General features: G+C 34.5%; 1 protein-coding gene across 1 annotated transcript; it reads right to left on the bottom strand.

Annotated features, from left to right (window-relative positions):
* Positions 1-14,334: 14,334 nt before the first annotated feature.
* LOC125109691 (small nuclear ribonucleoprotein F-like) lies at positions 14,335-14,516 on the bottom strand. Its single transcript, XM_047746834.1, has one exon. It carries the CDS (start codon positions 14,514-14,516, stop codon positions 14,367-14,369), a length of 150 nt encoding a protein of 49 aa, XP_047602790.1. The 3' UTR covers positions 14,335-14,366.
* Between the last annotated feature and the right edge of the window lie 2,685 nt (positions 14,517-17,201).

Raw genomic sequence — 17,201 nt, 5'->3', positions numbered from 1 at the left:
CATGCCTCAGGGACCAGTATAGCTTTTGCAAAATAAGATATACTTCCTGATGAAATTGAGGTTACACCAAGCTAGTCTTTTCTCATAGTTCCTAGAAAGAGGGAAAAAAAGGCAACATAATTTTAGAGAGACAGAGTTGAAAAACCAGCTTCTAAAGTAGATATGCCCTGCAGACACAACAATATTTAATGTGTTTCTTTTTCACACTCAAACTCTCTTCTATAATGCCCCAATCTTTTTAATCTTGGAGTCCTGTCAGAGCTCCTCCTTGGCACAGACAAGATGAGGTGGAGGTGGATTTTGTGTGTATATCTAGAGAAAGAGATTTTCTCTCTCTACATATAGAGAGAGACAATAAGGGGACAAGAGGAGAATGAGGAGAAGAAAAAGTAGGAGTAGGAGTAGAATATTACATAAAAATATAAGAAAGATGGGAAGAACATCATAGTCAATATGAAGTAAACCCACACATGGAAAACTAAGAGAAAAAGGAAACCACTATTATTGGGGTAGAGATGAAGAGATGTTGTCAGAAGGAAAGATTGGCGTGTATTTAGGGAGCATATTATTGTTATTCTAAATGGCACATAGGAAATATGGATTTTATTCAAAAGGCAATTATGAGGTTTATAGATTTTTAAAAAGAATGTAATAAAATAAAATCTAGGAAAACTGTTTAAAACTCAGAAAATTAATATTTATATTAAGAGAGCCAATTGAATGTTTTATATTAAAAATTATTTGGTTCCATTAGGGAAGCCAAGAAGAAAAGTTTAAAATTAGAAGATGATTTTATAAGTAGCAGAATTAGAAATACTATCAGTCTGCTGTTGTCATAATTTTTCAGTTTTACTTCTGGTTGCACCAGCCTTCCTTCCCTAAGCAGATCATGAAAAGGACTTCTTAGTTTCACCGGTCAAGCCTTACTTTCCTTCTCACACTTTGGACATTCCCTGAACTCTCCAAATTTGTATTTTAATCAAGGAATTCTCCTTCTGTTTGTACTAATGAGGGGTGAGTTTCTTCGATTTCTGACTCAAGCCACATTTCCTCATAGTATATATTGGTTAGCTTCATTTTGAATATCACCCCACAGATGCCCCTTGTTTATACTTTATTTTATACCTTCTCCTTATATCTACTTCCCCATAGTAACTCTTACAGTGCTGGGCACAGAAGAGTTATATAGCCTCACAGAAGATGATGCACAAGTTATCTTACTTCCAAATTGACCATTTTTTGACTAGGTATGGAACATGGTATGGTGTCCCAAAGAATAGATGTTATTGTCAGGATCTTTGAGGAATTTAAGATTGGGTTTAATGAATATGACTGAGAAAGCAAAGAAAGGAACAATGGGGAAGTTCATTTCATTGTGTAAATCTCTTCCTAGTAGTAAATTAGATACTAAGAAATGCTCCTGAAACTTTATGTTCTATTTAGTGCTCTACAGAAATTACACAGATGCCTGTGGGTCTGAAATGATGCTGTTTCCTTATGCACCTTAAGATATCAAAGAGAAGTTTAATTTCCAACCTTTTTCAAAAATGGCTTTTTTTTTAACTTCTGGGGGCTCTGCTTCTCTTTTTGTCTCCACATAATTAATGCACTCATTTATAATTTAAAAATATATGCTTCTGGTGGGCCTGGGTGGCTCAGTCATTGAGCGTCTGCCTTTAACTCTGGTCATAATCCCAGGGTCCTGGGATCCAGCCCCACATCGGGCTCTCTGCTTGGTGGGAAGCCTGCCTCTCCCTCTCCCGCTCTCCCTGCTTGTGTTCCCTTTCTTGCTTTCTCTCTCTCTGTCAAATAAATAAACCATTATTTTATATATATATACATATATATATAAAATAAATTAAAATATAAACAAATAAATAAACCACATACACACACACACACACATATCCTTTATATATAAACCGATATATATATGTATATACACTCTTATAGAGGCTAAAAGAACACTAAATCACAGAACTAGACTGCCATTTAATAAATAATTCTTGTTTCTTAATAGATTTATTGATTAACAGCTGAAATAAAGAGTAATACTGCATTTGTTATGTTTATCCATCAATACCTTTTAAGGCACATCCTTCCCTATTCTTCTTCTCCCTCACATCTGGGCAAGCTAAAAAGAAAGCACAAGTGCCATAGAACTTCAAACCATGCAAAACCCTGCTTTCTCAGAAAAGCCAGCACCCTGGCCTCACAACACTAATTACCACCATTGGAGTGCATTATAATGCATTATTATAGTGTATCACATTATAGCAGTAGAAGTCCCAAACCAGATCTTGGCTGGGGATTCATCACATTTCTGTGGAGTGGCTACAATCTGGCCTTTCTCAATTTTTAGACCTTCCTTCCAGAATGTTTTGTTTTTTTTTTTCTTAAGATAAATCTGTGAGATTTATGGTTTTACTCTATTAACTTTCTTTTAAAAAGTTAAAGAAAATGAAAAATAATTTCACAGGGTATAGAATTACCATATCTATTATGTTTCCTCTATAGCTGAGGATATCATCATGCTGTTTTTTTGGTTTTTTTTAAAGATTTTATTTATTTATTTGACAGTGATTACAAGTAGGCAGAGAGGCAGGCAGAGAGAGAGAGATAGAGGCGGAAGCAGACTCCCCACCGAGCAGGGAGCCTAATGCGGGACTCAATCCCAGGAACCCGGGATCATGACCTGAGCCAAAGGCAGACACTTAACCAACTGAGCTACTCAGGTGCCCCACATCATGCTGTTTTCTGATGAGGCTTTCTTTCTGCTGAGCATTTAGCTTTCATATAACTGTTATTCCTTTTCGATTATATTTTATCTGAGCTGTGTTTTATAATTATGTTGGTGTCTTTGGTTTTCTATAGTTATATTAACTTTTGTCAGTGAGTGTCTGTGAGTGTGTATAATTTCGTCTTAGATGTATTAAACTTCCTGAAATCAAAATTTGGCTATTTCATTCATCCCGACATTTGTCAGCTATTATTTTTCCAAATATTGCTCATGCCCATTTTTCCTATTGTCTCTTTTTTGAGGGGACACAAATTACATGTATGCTACACCATCTTACTATATTCTATTTTTTTATGACTGTGTCTTTATTTTTATTTACCTAATTATCTTTGTCTCTTTGCCTCATTCTGTGTAATTTCTTACTACAAATTTCCAGGTCACTAATTATCTCAACTGTGAAAAATCTGAACTTTAAACTCATTATCTTATTTTTACATAACTTACTTTATTTTTCAGCCCAGAACTTATTTAGTTAATTTTCAAATTTGTCAGATTTTTTCGTATCTTATACTTTTATCATACTTTCGTTTTATTTTTTATTTCATTAAATATATAAAACCCATTTATATTATATTCTATAGCTCCAGTATTTAGCTTAAGGGGTGTGTGTGTGTGTGTGTGTGTGTTTGTTGTTGTTGTTGTTTCATTAATAGCTTCTGTTGATGGCTTCAGTTCCTTAGGTGTTTAGTTGTTTTTGAATATGAGCTTCTATTTCTTGAATTCTCAGTTTTGAGAATTATTTGAAATTATGATTAAGGATATATATTAGTCTAAAGAGGACTTGCATTTGTTTCTATCAACTGTCTGTGGACTCTACCAATTTTGAGCTGTTTTACTAAATCTCAGGGTAGTTTTGGCAGAGGGATGGGGGAGAGTGATACAAACGAATATAGATTCAAACTTACAGACCTGTGTGAGTAGAGACTTATAAATTCTCCACAGATGCTTTTTATTTTGGCTCAGGACCAAGGGTTAATCACTCAGGCTTCCTCCCCATTTCCATAAAATTGGATTTTCTTTTGACTTCACCTATTGAGAGAATTGCTTCTTGAATTATTTGATTTTGTGTGGGATCCTTAAATCTGAACTCTCATCCTGTTGGGCCTCTTTCTTTGTCCTCCAATAACTTAGTTGTATAACTCTTCAAATTCTGGCTTCCAGGAATTGATAATCCCAGGAGAAAAGCTGACTTGACCCCCCTGTTTCTCATTAGATCTCTCATTTTCTTGTGCTTTCTGGTTTCTGAAGAGTCCCTTTATTTGCCATTAGCTATTCCAGGCATTAATATTTTTTTAAACAATAATTTATGTTGAAAATTTATGTGTTACTTTATTTGGGGAGATTTCTTTAAATAGTTTGTTCTCAATGTCCAAAAATAGACCTGGCCTTGCCATTGCTTCAAAATTATTGCAGTAGCCTCAATCATTGATTAATATTTTAGAGTACAATAGTTAATACTTGTGTATGTGTGTATGTATGTATAGGTGTGTATGTGTATATATATTTAGAGAGAGAGAGAGAGAGATATCTCAGCATACTGTCAAAGTCCTTATTATCACACATTGCACACATTTCATAGGTGTAGATAATAAGACACATTTGTATATGTATGCATAGTCTACATATTTATAAATTATATATAAATTCAATATAAATATATTTTTTCACAGATACTACATAGTAAGAATTTAGAATTGGTTTAAAGTCTATATAAAGAAAATAATGTGTGATAGCAGAGAAATTTAAAAGCAAAAGGCCTTATAAAAATAACTGAAGGTTAGGCTAAGAAAAAAAGAGAACAAAAATTACTAAGACACAAATATGATAGCTTGGATAAAATGAACCAATTTCTTGAAAGACACAGTTTGCTAAAAGCCATACAAGAAAAAAGAAGACAATCTGAATAGGCATATATATATATTAATTAAACTGAATCAGTAATCAATAACTTTATTGAACAGAAAGCACAAGGCTTAGATGGGTTCATTGGTGAATTTCACTAAATACTTAAGGAAGAAAATGTACCAATTTTAAACATTCTCTTTCAGAGTATAGAAGTACAAGAAATACTTCTAGCTTTCTATGAAAACCACTAACACTGAAACCAAACACATAGCAAGAAAACTATAGGACAATATCTTTGATGATCATAGAGAAATTTACAATAAATGTATTAGAAAAGAGAATCCATTATTGTATAAAAAGAATTACACATCACAACCAAGTGGGATTTATACCAGGTATGCTACACTGCTTCAGCATTTAAAAAAAATTGAATGCAACTTATATCAATATGCTTAAAAAGAAAAATTACACAATTGTATCAATCAGTGCAGAAAAATGCATTTGACAAAATTCAAAACCAATCCGTGATAAAAACTCTCAGTAAACTAGGGATAGAGAGAATTACCTCTACTTAATAAAAAGTATATAAAAAATTCTACAACCAATATATTTAATAGTGAGAAATTAAAGTTTGCCACTAAAATCAGGTATGAGGCATGAATGTCTTCTCTCACCATTCCTTTTGTATCATCCTGGAAGTAATAGCTAATGCAGTAAGACAAGAAAAGGAAATAAAATGTATACAGATTAGAAATACCCTGTCTATATTTACAAATGACATATCATCTATGTGGAAAATCCACAAAAATTTTTAAAAGCCCTCCTGGAAATAATAAGCAATTATGGCCAAGTTGTACAACAGAGTTAATATACAAAGCCAAGTTGCTTTCCTATATACCAGGAATGAATAAGTTGTATTTGAAACTAAAAAACACAATGCCATTTACATTAGGACCAAAATATGAAATTCTTAGGTATATATCTAACAAAATCTATAAAGGTCTAGATGAGGAAAACTACAAAACTGGAAAATGAAGTCAAGGCAACACTAAATGGAGAAATGATCCATGTTCATGGATAGGAAAACTCAATATTGTCAAGATACCAGTTCTTCTCACCTCAGTCTACAGAGTAAATTCAGCCTCAATGAAAATCCAAACAAAATATTTTGTCAGTATCAACACACTGATTCTATGATTCTAAAGTTTATAGGGAGAGTCAAAAGAATCAGAATAACCAACACAATATGGAAGGAGAAGAACAAAGTTGGAGAACTGACACTACTCAATTTCCAGACTTAACTGTAAGGCTGCAGAAATGAAGATATTTGATTTTGACAAAGAATAAACAAAGAAGTCAATGAAAAATTAGCCTAGAAATATGCCCACATCTGTATAGTCAACTGATCTTTGACAAAGGAGCAAACACCATTAATGCAATGGAGCAAAGATCGTCTCTTCAACAGATGGTACTGGAAAAAATGGATATCTGTATCCAAAAATTAAATCTAGACACAGACTTACCCTTACCCAAAATTAACCCAAAATAGATCACAAACCTAAATGTAAAATGCAAAACTATCAAAATCCTTGAAGATAACATAAGAGAAGATTTAGATGACCTCAAGTATAGTGATAACTAACTTTTTTATACAACATCAAAGGCACAACCCATGAAAGAAATAATATATAAACTAGATTTCATTAAAATTGAAACCTGTTCTACAAAAGGCAATATCAAGAGAATAAAAAGATAAGCCACAGACTGGGAGAAATATTTTCAAGAGACATATCTGATAAAAGACCGTTATCCAGAATATACAAAAAAACTCTTAAGAGAAAGAAAACAAAATAACTTGATAGGTAAGAGCCAAGAACCTTAACACATATCTCACCAAAGAAAATATACAGATGCTAAGTAAGCAGATGAGAAGATATTGCACACTCATGTCATTAGAGAAATGCAAATTAAAATAATAATAATATACCACTGTATACCTATTAGAATGACCAAAGTTTGGAGCACTGGCAACACCAAATGCTGGCAAGAATGTGGAGCAATAGGAACTCTATTATAATGCTGGAATACAAAATGGTGTACCATTCTGGAAGACAGTTAGCAGTTTTTTATGAACTAAAGATACTTCTGTCATGTAATGGAGGAGTTGTACTCCTTGATATTACTGAAAGGAGTTAAAAGCTTATGTCCACTCAGAAACATGCATGCACGTTTTTATAGCAACTTTATTTATAACTGCTAAAACTTGGAAGCAACTAAGTTGCCCTTTAGTATGTAGGTGAATGGACAAATAAATTGTAGCACATCTAGACAATGGAATATTATACAGCACTAAAACAAAATGAACTATCAAGCAATGAAAAAACATAGGAGAACCTTAAATGCACATTACTAAATGAAGGACACCAATCTGAAAAGGCTATATACTGTATGATTCTAATACATTATATTCTGGAAAGAGCAAAACTGTGGAGAGAGCAAAATGATCAGTGATTGCCAGGGACTGAGATGAAGGAAAGATAAATTGGTGGAGCACAGAGGATGATGTTTAGGGCAGTGAAAGATATGATAGTACAGTAATATTGGATACATGTCACCATACATTTGACTAAACCCATAGAATATACAACACCAAAAGTGAACCATTATATAAACTATGGTATGATTATGATATGTCAGTGTAGTTCATTAGTTTTAACATATTCCCCACCTCTTGTGGGGAATGTTGGTAATACAGGAGTCAATGCATGTGTGAGGGCAGAGCATATATTGGGAATCGCTGTATCTTTCCCTCAACTTTGCTGTAAACCTGAAATTGTCTAAAAAGTAAGTCTTAAAAAATAAAAAACAAATACATAAATTAAATAAACAAAAAATTAAATAAATAAATAAAAATAATAAAAAACTAAAATAAGAAAAACTTGCTGTAATCCATTGTTTACATCAGAATTTGAAAATACATTTTTAAATTCTTCTAACCCTTGCTTTTTACTTTGAAGGTCTTCATGGACTTCTCATTGCCTTTTTTTGAAGTTTAGACCTGCTATTGTGCCCATGAAATCTGTTTAATAATCTCAATTCGCATGATTTTTCATTTTCACTTCTAATTTTTCCACTCAAAGATCTGCATTCTAGCAACAGACTTTATTTGCAATTCTTTAATGTGTTATGGACTCTAAAGCCTTTGGGCGAATTATTCTCTCTACTGAAAAGGCAAACCCCTTCTTGTTTCTGCCCTAATAAATCCCACTCATAATTAAACTTTTGACCCACCAGGCACTTCAGAAGAGGGATATTCCCAACATTCTCTCCAACAGCATTAGCTGTATCCTTTGATATGTGCGAAAAGCAAACCATATAGGCCTCCAGTCTAGCCCTTGCCAGATTATGGTGTAGTTATTTCTGTATTAGTCAGTCTTCCACTCTGTTTTTCTAAGTCCTAATGGGAAGTCCCTATTTGAAAGTCATCATTAAAGACCTTAGCACATGCCCTTATGCATGGCAGGTAGTCAATTAGTATTTGTAGCATTAAAAAAAAAAAAATTCAAAGATTCTCTTTTAATGTAAGAATTGTTTGGAAAGAATCTGTTTATCTTTCCTACTAAAAACTAACTTTTTACATGTTCTGTTAAAGACTGTCAGTAGAGGATTGTCCTAACTGAAAATGTGGATCTACTTGATATAAGGTTAACACAGCGCTAAGTTTTTTCCTCAGGAGTTACAAATGACATCCTAATGACAGTGTCTGAGGGGCTGAGGTAGCCTCTAAGGACGATATATCCTTTCCCTTCTATGCATAAAAGCGTTACAATAGAAGACCTGACTGCTATTCTTTTTTTTTAAGATTTTTTTTTTAATTTATTTGACAGACTGAGATCACAAGTAGGTAGAGAGGCAGGCAGAGAGGGGGGGGGGGGGAAACAGGCTCCCTGCTGAGCAGAAAGCCTGATACCCAGGCTTGATCCCAGGACCCCGGGATCATGACCTGAGCTGAAGGCAGATGCTTTAACCCACTGAGCCACCCAGGCACCCCCTGACTGCTATTCTTTGAAAGACCTCCTTATAAGTTTGTCCCTCAGCTGTCATCTAGAAACAGGTATCAGGAGGATTTCCATCATCCCCAGAACTGATCAGAGTGGCTTATTTACTATGTCTAAACTATTTGTATAAACATAATTTATACTGAACACCTGATTTACTCTGAATGTCTAGAATTTCAGTATGTGCTAGGCAGAAGCTACCTATATGATCAAACCGCTGGATGCTGAGTCTTTAATGAGCTTCCCTAGTTGGCAACATTTCACAAATGTTGTCACAACTCATTGCGGGTACCATCCTGTATGATTCCCCCAGGAGAGAAGCTTTAGAAATGTGTACCTGGTTTTCCCAGGACTTAACCTCATCTGCTTTCCTTCTGGAAATTTTACTATATATTCATTTACCACAATAAATCATAGTCATTAGTTAGACTAAATGTTAAATCCATTAATGAATCATCAAACCTAGAGTTGGTCTTGGTAACCCCCAACACACCTTCATACCACCTCCTCCCCAGTATTTGCCCTCTTGCCCATATAAGTCCACTTTCTGCCTCCTTACCATTATTGCCACTTTCTTATCACTTCCCCTATTTTTTCTTCTCTCCATAGGAGACAGCATCTGCTAGCTACACACTTCCTGGAACTTTTACATATTCAGTCTTATATTCAACATTGAAAATGCACTCATTCATTCAATAAGCATGTAACAGGTATTTCCCATATGCCAAGCTTCGTGAAACAAACTCAGTAAGGGAGAATTCTATCCAGTCATCTAAACCTTACATTCAAATGGGAAAACAAATTAGCAATGAGGAAGTTATTTTGTTCTGGCTGGATATTGCATTGTGACAAACCACCCCCCAAAGCTAGTGGTTGGAAACTACAATTTCATTTCACTTACATTTTATAGGTGTAGGAATGTAGAAGGAACTCAGATGGGCAATTTGCCTCTGATCCATATAGTATAACATAGAGCGTCAGGGCTGGCAGATCTGCTTCCACAGTGGCTTCTTCATTCATGTGCCTGGTGTCTCATTGCCCCTACACCTCTCTGTCTGTAGATGCCATAGCATTCACCATGGCCTCATCATATAATCAGATTATTAGGTAACAGGCTAATAGACACTTGATGGACCCAAGGTAATGACAGTTCTTACCTGGACAGCAGCTTCAAAGTGGCAGGAGTCACAAGCTGCCAGGCCTCATAGGGGATCGTCTCACATCTGTCATAGTGTCAGTTCTGTTATAGCATATTAGTAAAGTTGGAAATCCTGCCCAGATTCAAAGGGTAGAGATATAGGATCCATCTCTTCATAGGGATGTGGCAAGTCCTAGTGCAGAGGAACATATTAGATGGGAGCTACTGTGGTAGCCATTTAGTGGACATTCCACTGAAGAGCAAGTACTATCAGATTTAAAAATGACAGTTTGCCAGAGAACCAAACTGACTCCTACTTAGAACAAAGAAGTTCTATAAAGTTTCCTGGAAGGTAAATTGAAGTTGAAGGAAGAAAGGGCTTACCCAATGATATAGAATAGGTAAATGTGTCAGATTTAGAGGGTACTGAGGTAAGCCTCAGAGCTGAGAATGAGCATTTTATTTCCTGAACATTCAACAATTTCCAGAATCGGCTTGGTTAGAAACTTAAGGGTTAATGGTGTAGTGGGAGAGTAGGCTGATAGGGTAACAGTGTATGTAATGGGCTTTTCACAGTTTGCTCACATAGGAGTCTACAGTCTTGTTCTATAAAGAGCCAACAAGTAAATATTCTAGATTTTATAGACCAAGAGGCACAATCAAAGATATTGTTTAGGTAATTATATAATTACTTAAAATATAATCAATGTAAAAATCATTTTAGCTTGTCACGCTTACAGAAATAAGTAGTGGACTAAATTTGTCTCCTAGGTCATAATTGCTAGCTGATGGGGTAGACATGTGGAACTTTATAGGCAACCATTAAAAACATCTTATTTAGGAAAAGCACATATCAGACATAAAGTTTGAAAACACAAATATGATAGCACTGTGGGAATTGAGGCAAAACTAGTGACAGTGAAACTAGTTAGGATAATTTTGAAGCAATCAGTGATGTAATAATCTCTGAGCTAAAAAGTACAGTAAGCAGTATTTGTTGTTTCCTTAGACATGCTATGAATAGGGGCACCTGGGTGGTTAAGTGTCCAGTTCTTGATTTCTCGGCTCAGGTCATGATCTCAGGGTTGTGAGATTGAGCCCCATGTCAGGCTCACTACTGAGCACAGAGTCTGCTTAGGACTCTCTCTCTCTCCCCCTCGGCCTCTCCCCGCACTCTCTATTTCTCTCTCAAATAAATAAAAAATGAAATCTTAAAAAAGAAAAAGAAGAAGAAGAAATGCCATGAATAGTAGTATGGAAAAAGAGGAGTGAAGGATAAGTCTTTATTCTCTTATAAAGTCAGGCATTACTTATGAATTTGGTGATGCCATTTATTTATTTATTTATTTTTAATGAATATAAATTCTTTATTTGGGATACATATTTTGCAATTAACTTCTCCAACCCAGAGACTTGCTTTTTACTAATAGAAGTGTCATTTGACAAATCAAAAGTTATTAATGTTAATATAGCACAATTTGCCAAACTTTCTACATTTCCTGTGCTCACTCTCGCTTCTCTCTCTATGACAAATAAATAAATAAAATCTTTAAAAAAAAAAGATTTTATTTATTTATTTGACAGAGAGAGATCACAAGTAGACAGAGAGGCAGGCAGAGAGAGAGAGAGGGAAGCAGGTTCCCCGCCGAGCAGAGAGCCCGATGTGGGACTCTATCCCAGGACCCTGAGATCATGACCTGAGCCGAAGGCAGCGGCTTAACCCACTGAGCCACCCAGGTGCCCCTGAAAAGATCTTTTAGCTAAATGGCTCAAATCATGATTAGTTGCACACCGCAAATAATTGTCCCCAACTACTTTCTAAAAATTATCATAGGTTCTGTTTGACTGAGAATAGCAAAAATCTCAGAGTTTATAGTAGCTCTTTCTCTTAAAGACAAGAATTAGTTCACAAAAAGAAATGCATCACTTGCCTGGACAAAAACGTCTCCTAGCTGCTTACTGTGTTAAAACTCTTAAGTCTGGTATCCCTGTATAAGCTGTAGGGAGGTCCTGTCAAACTAATCTTCTTGTATTTATTCACTCTTTCAACAAATACTGATCAAGAAATTTCTATATTAGCTTTACCACATCTTCATAAATAACTTCACAGGGTCAACCTCATATATTAAGTTTTTAGTTTGTTTATAGCTGCATTTTGTAATGTAATACACATTATACATTATCCTCACATCATCCTTGAAAAAAAAAACACAAAATAGGTAGAAATTTATGTCACAGAAGCTATAAATAATTCACCAATCCTATAGGCCCAGCTTACATTCCCTTTAATCTTTAGATTTGCATATTGCACAAGTTGATGATCAAAGTACATTGATTTCTTCCTTGGAACTGAAAATATATTCTGGGTTTAAAGATGGAGATCAGGCGCACCTGGGTGGCTCAGTCCTTTAGCATCTGCCTTCTGCTCAGGTCATGATCTCAGGGTCCTGGGATCTAGCCCTGAGTCAGACTCTCTGCTCAGCAGGGAGTCAGCTTCTCCATCTCACTCTCCCTCTTTGCTCTCTCTCTCTCTCCGCTCTCCCCCTCTCTCTCCGCTCTCCCCCTCTCTCTCCGCTCTCCCTCTCTCTCTAAAATAAATAAAATCTTTGAAAAAAAAATAGGGAGATCAGAGCTTATTCACATGGAAGAAAATGAGTCAAATAGAGTATAAGAAGTAAATCTGTATCTGTAGCAGAAGTGTAATTTTCATAGACCAGTGCAATTTCCCATTATGAAATGATGTCTCCCTTATTTGCAACACTTGGAGCAATTATACACATTAATAATTGTTGGGTCGAAGACCTTGTACCATTACATACACAGTTAATTGGTGCAATGAAAAATAGATTTGACCAATTTTTCTCAGTGAAATTAAATGGGCATCTTAAAAGAGTTGAACTAATTAAACAACTGTCTTAGAACTTTTGAGGAAGTAGGTAGTTTATTTATTTTTAGTCAGGGCCAGACTAATATGAGATTTGTTTTAAAGTATTCAGCATATTGATCTATTAAAATTTCTGTAGTCAGACATATTTAGTTGTAAGACTATCAAGGATCACATAGTATTAGAAATAATGTTTCAGAATTATATTTATCTTTAAATATTTATTGGGTACTTATTGTGTTACAGGGTATCACCAGTATGAAAGTTTGTGGCTTTCTCCTTGGATCATTGCTAATTGATATTTCTTGCCTCCCTTCCATTTAGTTGGGACAATGTAATGTGTTCTATTAACAAAATGATCTTCTGGAATGAGGTGATTAAAAGCAGGCCTAACCTCTCTTCTCTAAGGGCTATCTATGTAGTATTAAGTGAAGGAACTGTAGTCACTAGAAACTACTACATGAAAGGATATTAGTTCCTGAATGATCCATAACAAATTGTGATTTGATTAAGAAATAAACCTTTATTAACTGAGCCACTGACATTTTGGGGAGTGCTTATTTCAGCAGTTCCCATGATTTACATAAACTAATGCAGCTTTTCACTTGTCACCATTAGAACAGAAATTGAGTAACCACCATATTCATCATTTTGAGATGTGTGTCAAATTTACTTGGAAAACTTAAAAAAAAAAAATAAATATCTGGCCCAGTCAATTTAAGTTGATGGTGAAAGCATAGCAGGCATGTGTATGTCTCTAAAAAATTACATATAATTCTGATGTTCACTTTTGGTTAAGAATCACTCTAAAGTTTCTTATAAGGGGTATATTATCCTCACATAAACCAGTTTAAATCAGTCCATTCAAATTCATTCAAATTCATTATACATGTGTCTACATCTATCATTGAAAGATTTGGAGATTTGATGTTTTTATAGTTTAAAATAATTATGAATAACTTCTTCCAGCTTAAAATTCTGAATAACATATTCCATGAATACAAAATGTATAGTATCTATCAAAAGTAACCTCTGAATAAATATTTTAAATAAAATATTTATTTTATTTAAAATATTTATTTTAAAATAAAATATTTATTTAAATAAAATATTTATTTTATTTATTTTAAAATAAAATATTTAATTAGATAAAAGGCAAATCTAAGCTAACATCATCACATGGATGATACTTCGCTGAAAACTACTCCGATTTCCCAAGATGTGATTTAGACTTCTTCATCTTGCATTTACTTTCAGTTTCCTTAAAAATAAATGCTTATTGGGGCGCCTGGGTGGCTCAGTGGGTTAAGCCGCTGCCTTCGGCTCAGGTCATGATCTCAGCGTCCTGGGATCGAGTCCCGCATCGGGTTCTCTGCTCCGCAGAGATCCTGCTTCCCTCTCTCTCTCTCTGCCTGCCTCTCCATCTACTTGTGATCTCTCTCTGTCAAATAAATAAATAAAATCTTCAAAAAAAAAAATAAATGCTTATTGTCTAAAAATATATATAAAAATATTCCTCACAAAAGATGCTATTCTTTCATTTCCCCCATCTTCTTCCTGTTCTTCAACACCCCTGATATAAAGGACATTATTACACCTTATTAAATCTTTAGCCAAATGTGCAGACAATGTTCCATTGGTTTATTGTTCCGTGTTTGCGAGCTGCATGCTCATATAGCTATCTACAGATACCAGGTAGCCTTTGTACTCCATTTCCCACTTAGGTTCCACCATTTTTTGTTTTCCTGTTAATCCATTCAGGAAAGGTTTGGGATTGAGGGACAAACTCATCATGCAAATCCTGCAGGCCACTTGCCAACAACCGAACTGTTGCCTGTTCCTGGGGACTAGAGTAGCTATAGCCCACGCAACTCCTTTCAGGATCTTAATTTCTACAAAAATAATAAATTCAAACCCTTTTGGTATGATTTAACAGAAGGCAGTTTTCCTAATCCCGTATTTCATCTCAGAAACTGAGAGTATATTTGTTGGAGATATAAGAAGACAAGGATTTATTGAATGACAAGACTATCTAAATTACCTCCAGGTGTGTCAGCTGATTGAAGAAATATCTAGATAATATACACAAACATGCTGATATATATAATCCCAGAGTGTGAACTGCTGACTAAATCATGTCAAATATCCTTTATATATTTACTTGTATATTTATTCATAATTCAACAAATACCTATTGAGCAGCTCTTATGTTTGAAGCCTACACATTGAGAATAAGAATGACCACGACATCTTTCCTTTATAATAACAAAGAGCTCACAATATTTGTACTGTCTGGTGTCAAAGAATAGGCATTATCTTAACAGTAAGCACAATGGTCTAGTTTCAGGTTTGGAGAAAACAAGTCATGGGTTCTGAGCCATGTTGGCAATAGTCCCTTCTTTGTGTGAGAAAGACAAGATATCAAGACAGCAAGGCAGGAGCTCAAGCTAAGACAAATTAAAGAAGAACTAAAATACATATCTAAATACTTTTTTCTGTTATTTATATTGTTTTATTTTACAAGTAATAAAAAGAAAATTCAGCATCAGAAAAGTAACAATTTGTTAAAAAAAAATGTAGGGATTTGTTTTTGTAGAGAGTTTGCTAAGTGGCTCTAACTTTGTGGGTTGAAGGGCTGTGGAAACAAGCCTCAATCAAACTACAGTTTGGATGCAAAAGGAAAATTGGATGAAATGAAGAAGGAGACTTATTTTATTTATTTTATTTTATTATATATTTTTAAAAGTAACATTAATGAGTAACAGGTTAGTTTTATCAAAGACATATTAAGCCTGAGGTTATTTCATTGGTGAGTTATACATGTCAAAGTTATTAGTAGAAACTTTATAATTTCAGACTGTATAACAAAAGATAAAAATGGTCAAAAAGGCCCTTAGACTGTGATATATGTCAACAGTATATCCTGAAACGTATGGTGGGTTGTTAACCCAACTGTATGCAAAATCATTAGGTTTCTGTCAACTTAATTATGGTAAGTAAAAGCTTGAGCAGTAATGACACACCGCTTTACATATTTTGGGACTAGTCCAGAACAAGGTCATTGACTCCACCTGCTTTTTCTCCCAGTCTTTGTCTCTGTCAATTTATTAAGCCAGAATAAGTGAGGTTCTATGACATTAGATGAAATGGGATAATTCATGTAGAAACACTATGAATATTGTAGACTGAGTATTAGTTCATGTACTGCATTATTCATGAACAAGTGTGAAGTTTCAGAGCAGACAAGCTGTGTAGCAGATCACTTGTTATTTCGCTGGCACTGAGTATGAATCCCTGCCTAATATTATTCACAACAGTTTGCCAAAGGAGCCTATAGTTCGGAGTTAAGAGATAATCCCTAAAGGGAAAACAAGTGGCCTCTTTGAAAATGGCATGCTGTTGGGGAAGCTGACATAGAAATAAAGTCTCTGCAAAAATAATTGAGAAAAGTCTCTAACCAGCCTTCAGTAATTTAAAAAGAAAGAGAAGCCCTGAGTAAGTATAAGAGCATGATTTCCAGAGTCAACACATTATAATATTCAGATGTTCAGTTTTACAACAAAAAATTGCAAACCTTTCAAAAACACAGGAAAATATAGCCCTTCTGAAGCATCAAAATCAATCGACACTTTCCAAATGAACTCATATATCCGAATTACTGGAAAAAGACTGCAAAACAATTGTCTTAAATAGGCTTATAAAACAAAATAACATGGACAAAAAAAAAAACTATAGGAAATCAAGATAACATTGAACAAAATGGGAATACCAATAAAGAGATGGAAATTATATTGCAAAACAAAGCAAAAGTTGTGGAAGTGAAAAGGTTAATGACTAAAATGAAAATTGATTAGAGGAGTTCAACAGCAGATATATGCAGACAAAAGACAAAATAAATACACTTGAAAATAAATAACTGAAATTATCCATTCTGAGGAAAAGAAAGAAAAAATAATGAAGAGTGAACCCCTGGGGGATGCTATCAATGTAGAAACATATACATTATGAGATTCCCAGAATGGGAAGATAGAAAGGGGCCGAAAGAATGTTTGAAAAAATAGTGGCCAAAAGCTTCCCAAATTTGGTGAAAGAAACAAATCCATACATTCAAGCTCAGTGAATAAACTCAAAGAGATCCTTTCTGAACACATTATAATCAAATTGTCAAAAGACAAAGACAGGATCCTGAAAGCAGCAAAAGAAAAGTGATTCATTACATATCAAGAATCCTCAATAAGATTAATGGCTTACTTCTGATTGAAAAACCATGTATTGCAAAAAGCAATAAAAAGTCACATTCAAAGTACTGAACAGAAGATTATTAACCAAGCAATTATATCCAGAAAAACTATTTGTTAAACCAAAGAGAAATCAAGACAGTTCCAGATAAACAAACCAGAATTTGTTGCTAACTGACCTGTCCTGCAAGAAATACTAAAGGGAATCTTTCAAGATGAAAGGAAAGGACATTAAACA

The sequence above is a fragment of the Lutra lutra genome, chromosome 9 (genome assembly GCF_902655055.1).
Source record: "Lutra lutra chromosome 9, mLutLut1.2, whole genome shotgun sequence".
NCBI lineage: Eukaryota > Metazoa > Chordata > Mammalia > Carnivora > Mustelidae > Lutra > Lutra lutra.
This window is presented reverse-complemented; position numbering and strand designations above follow the sequence as displayed.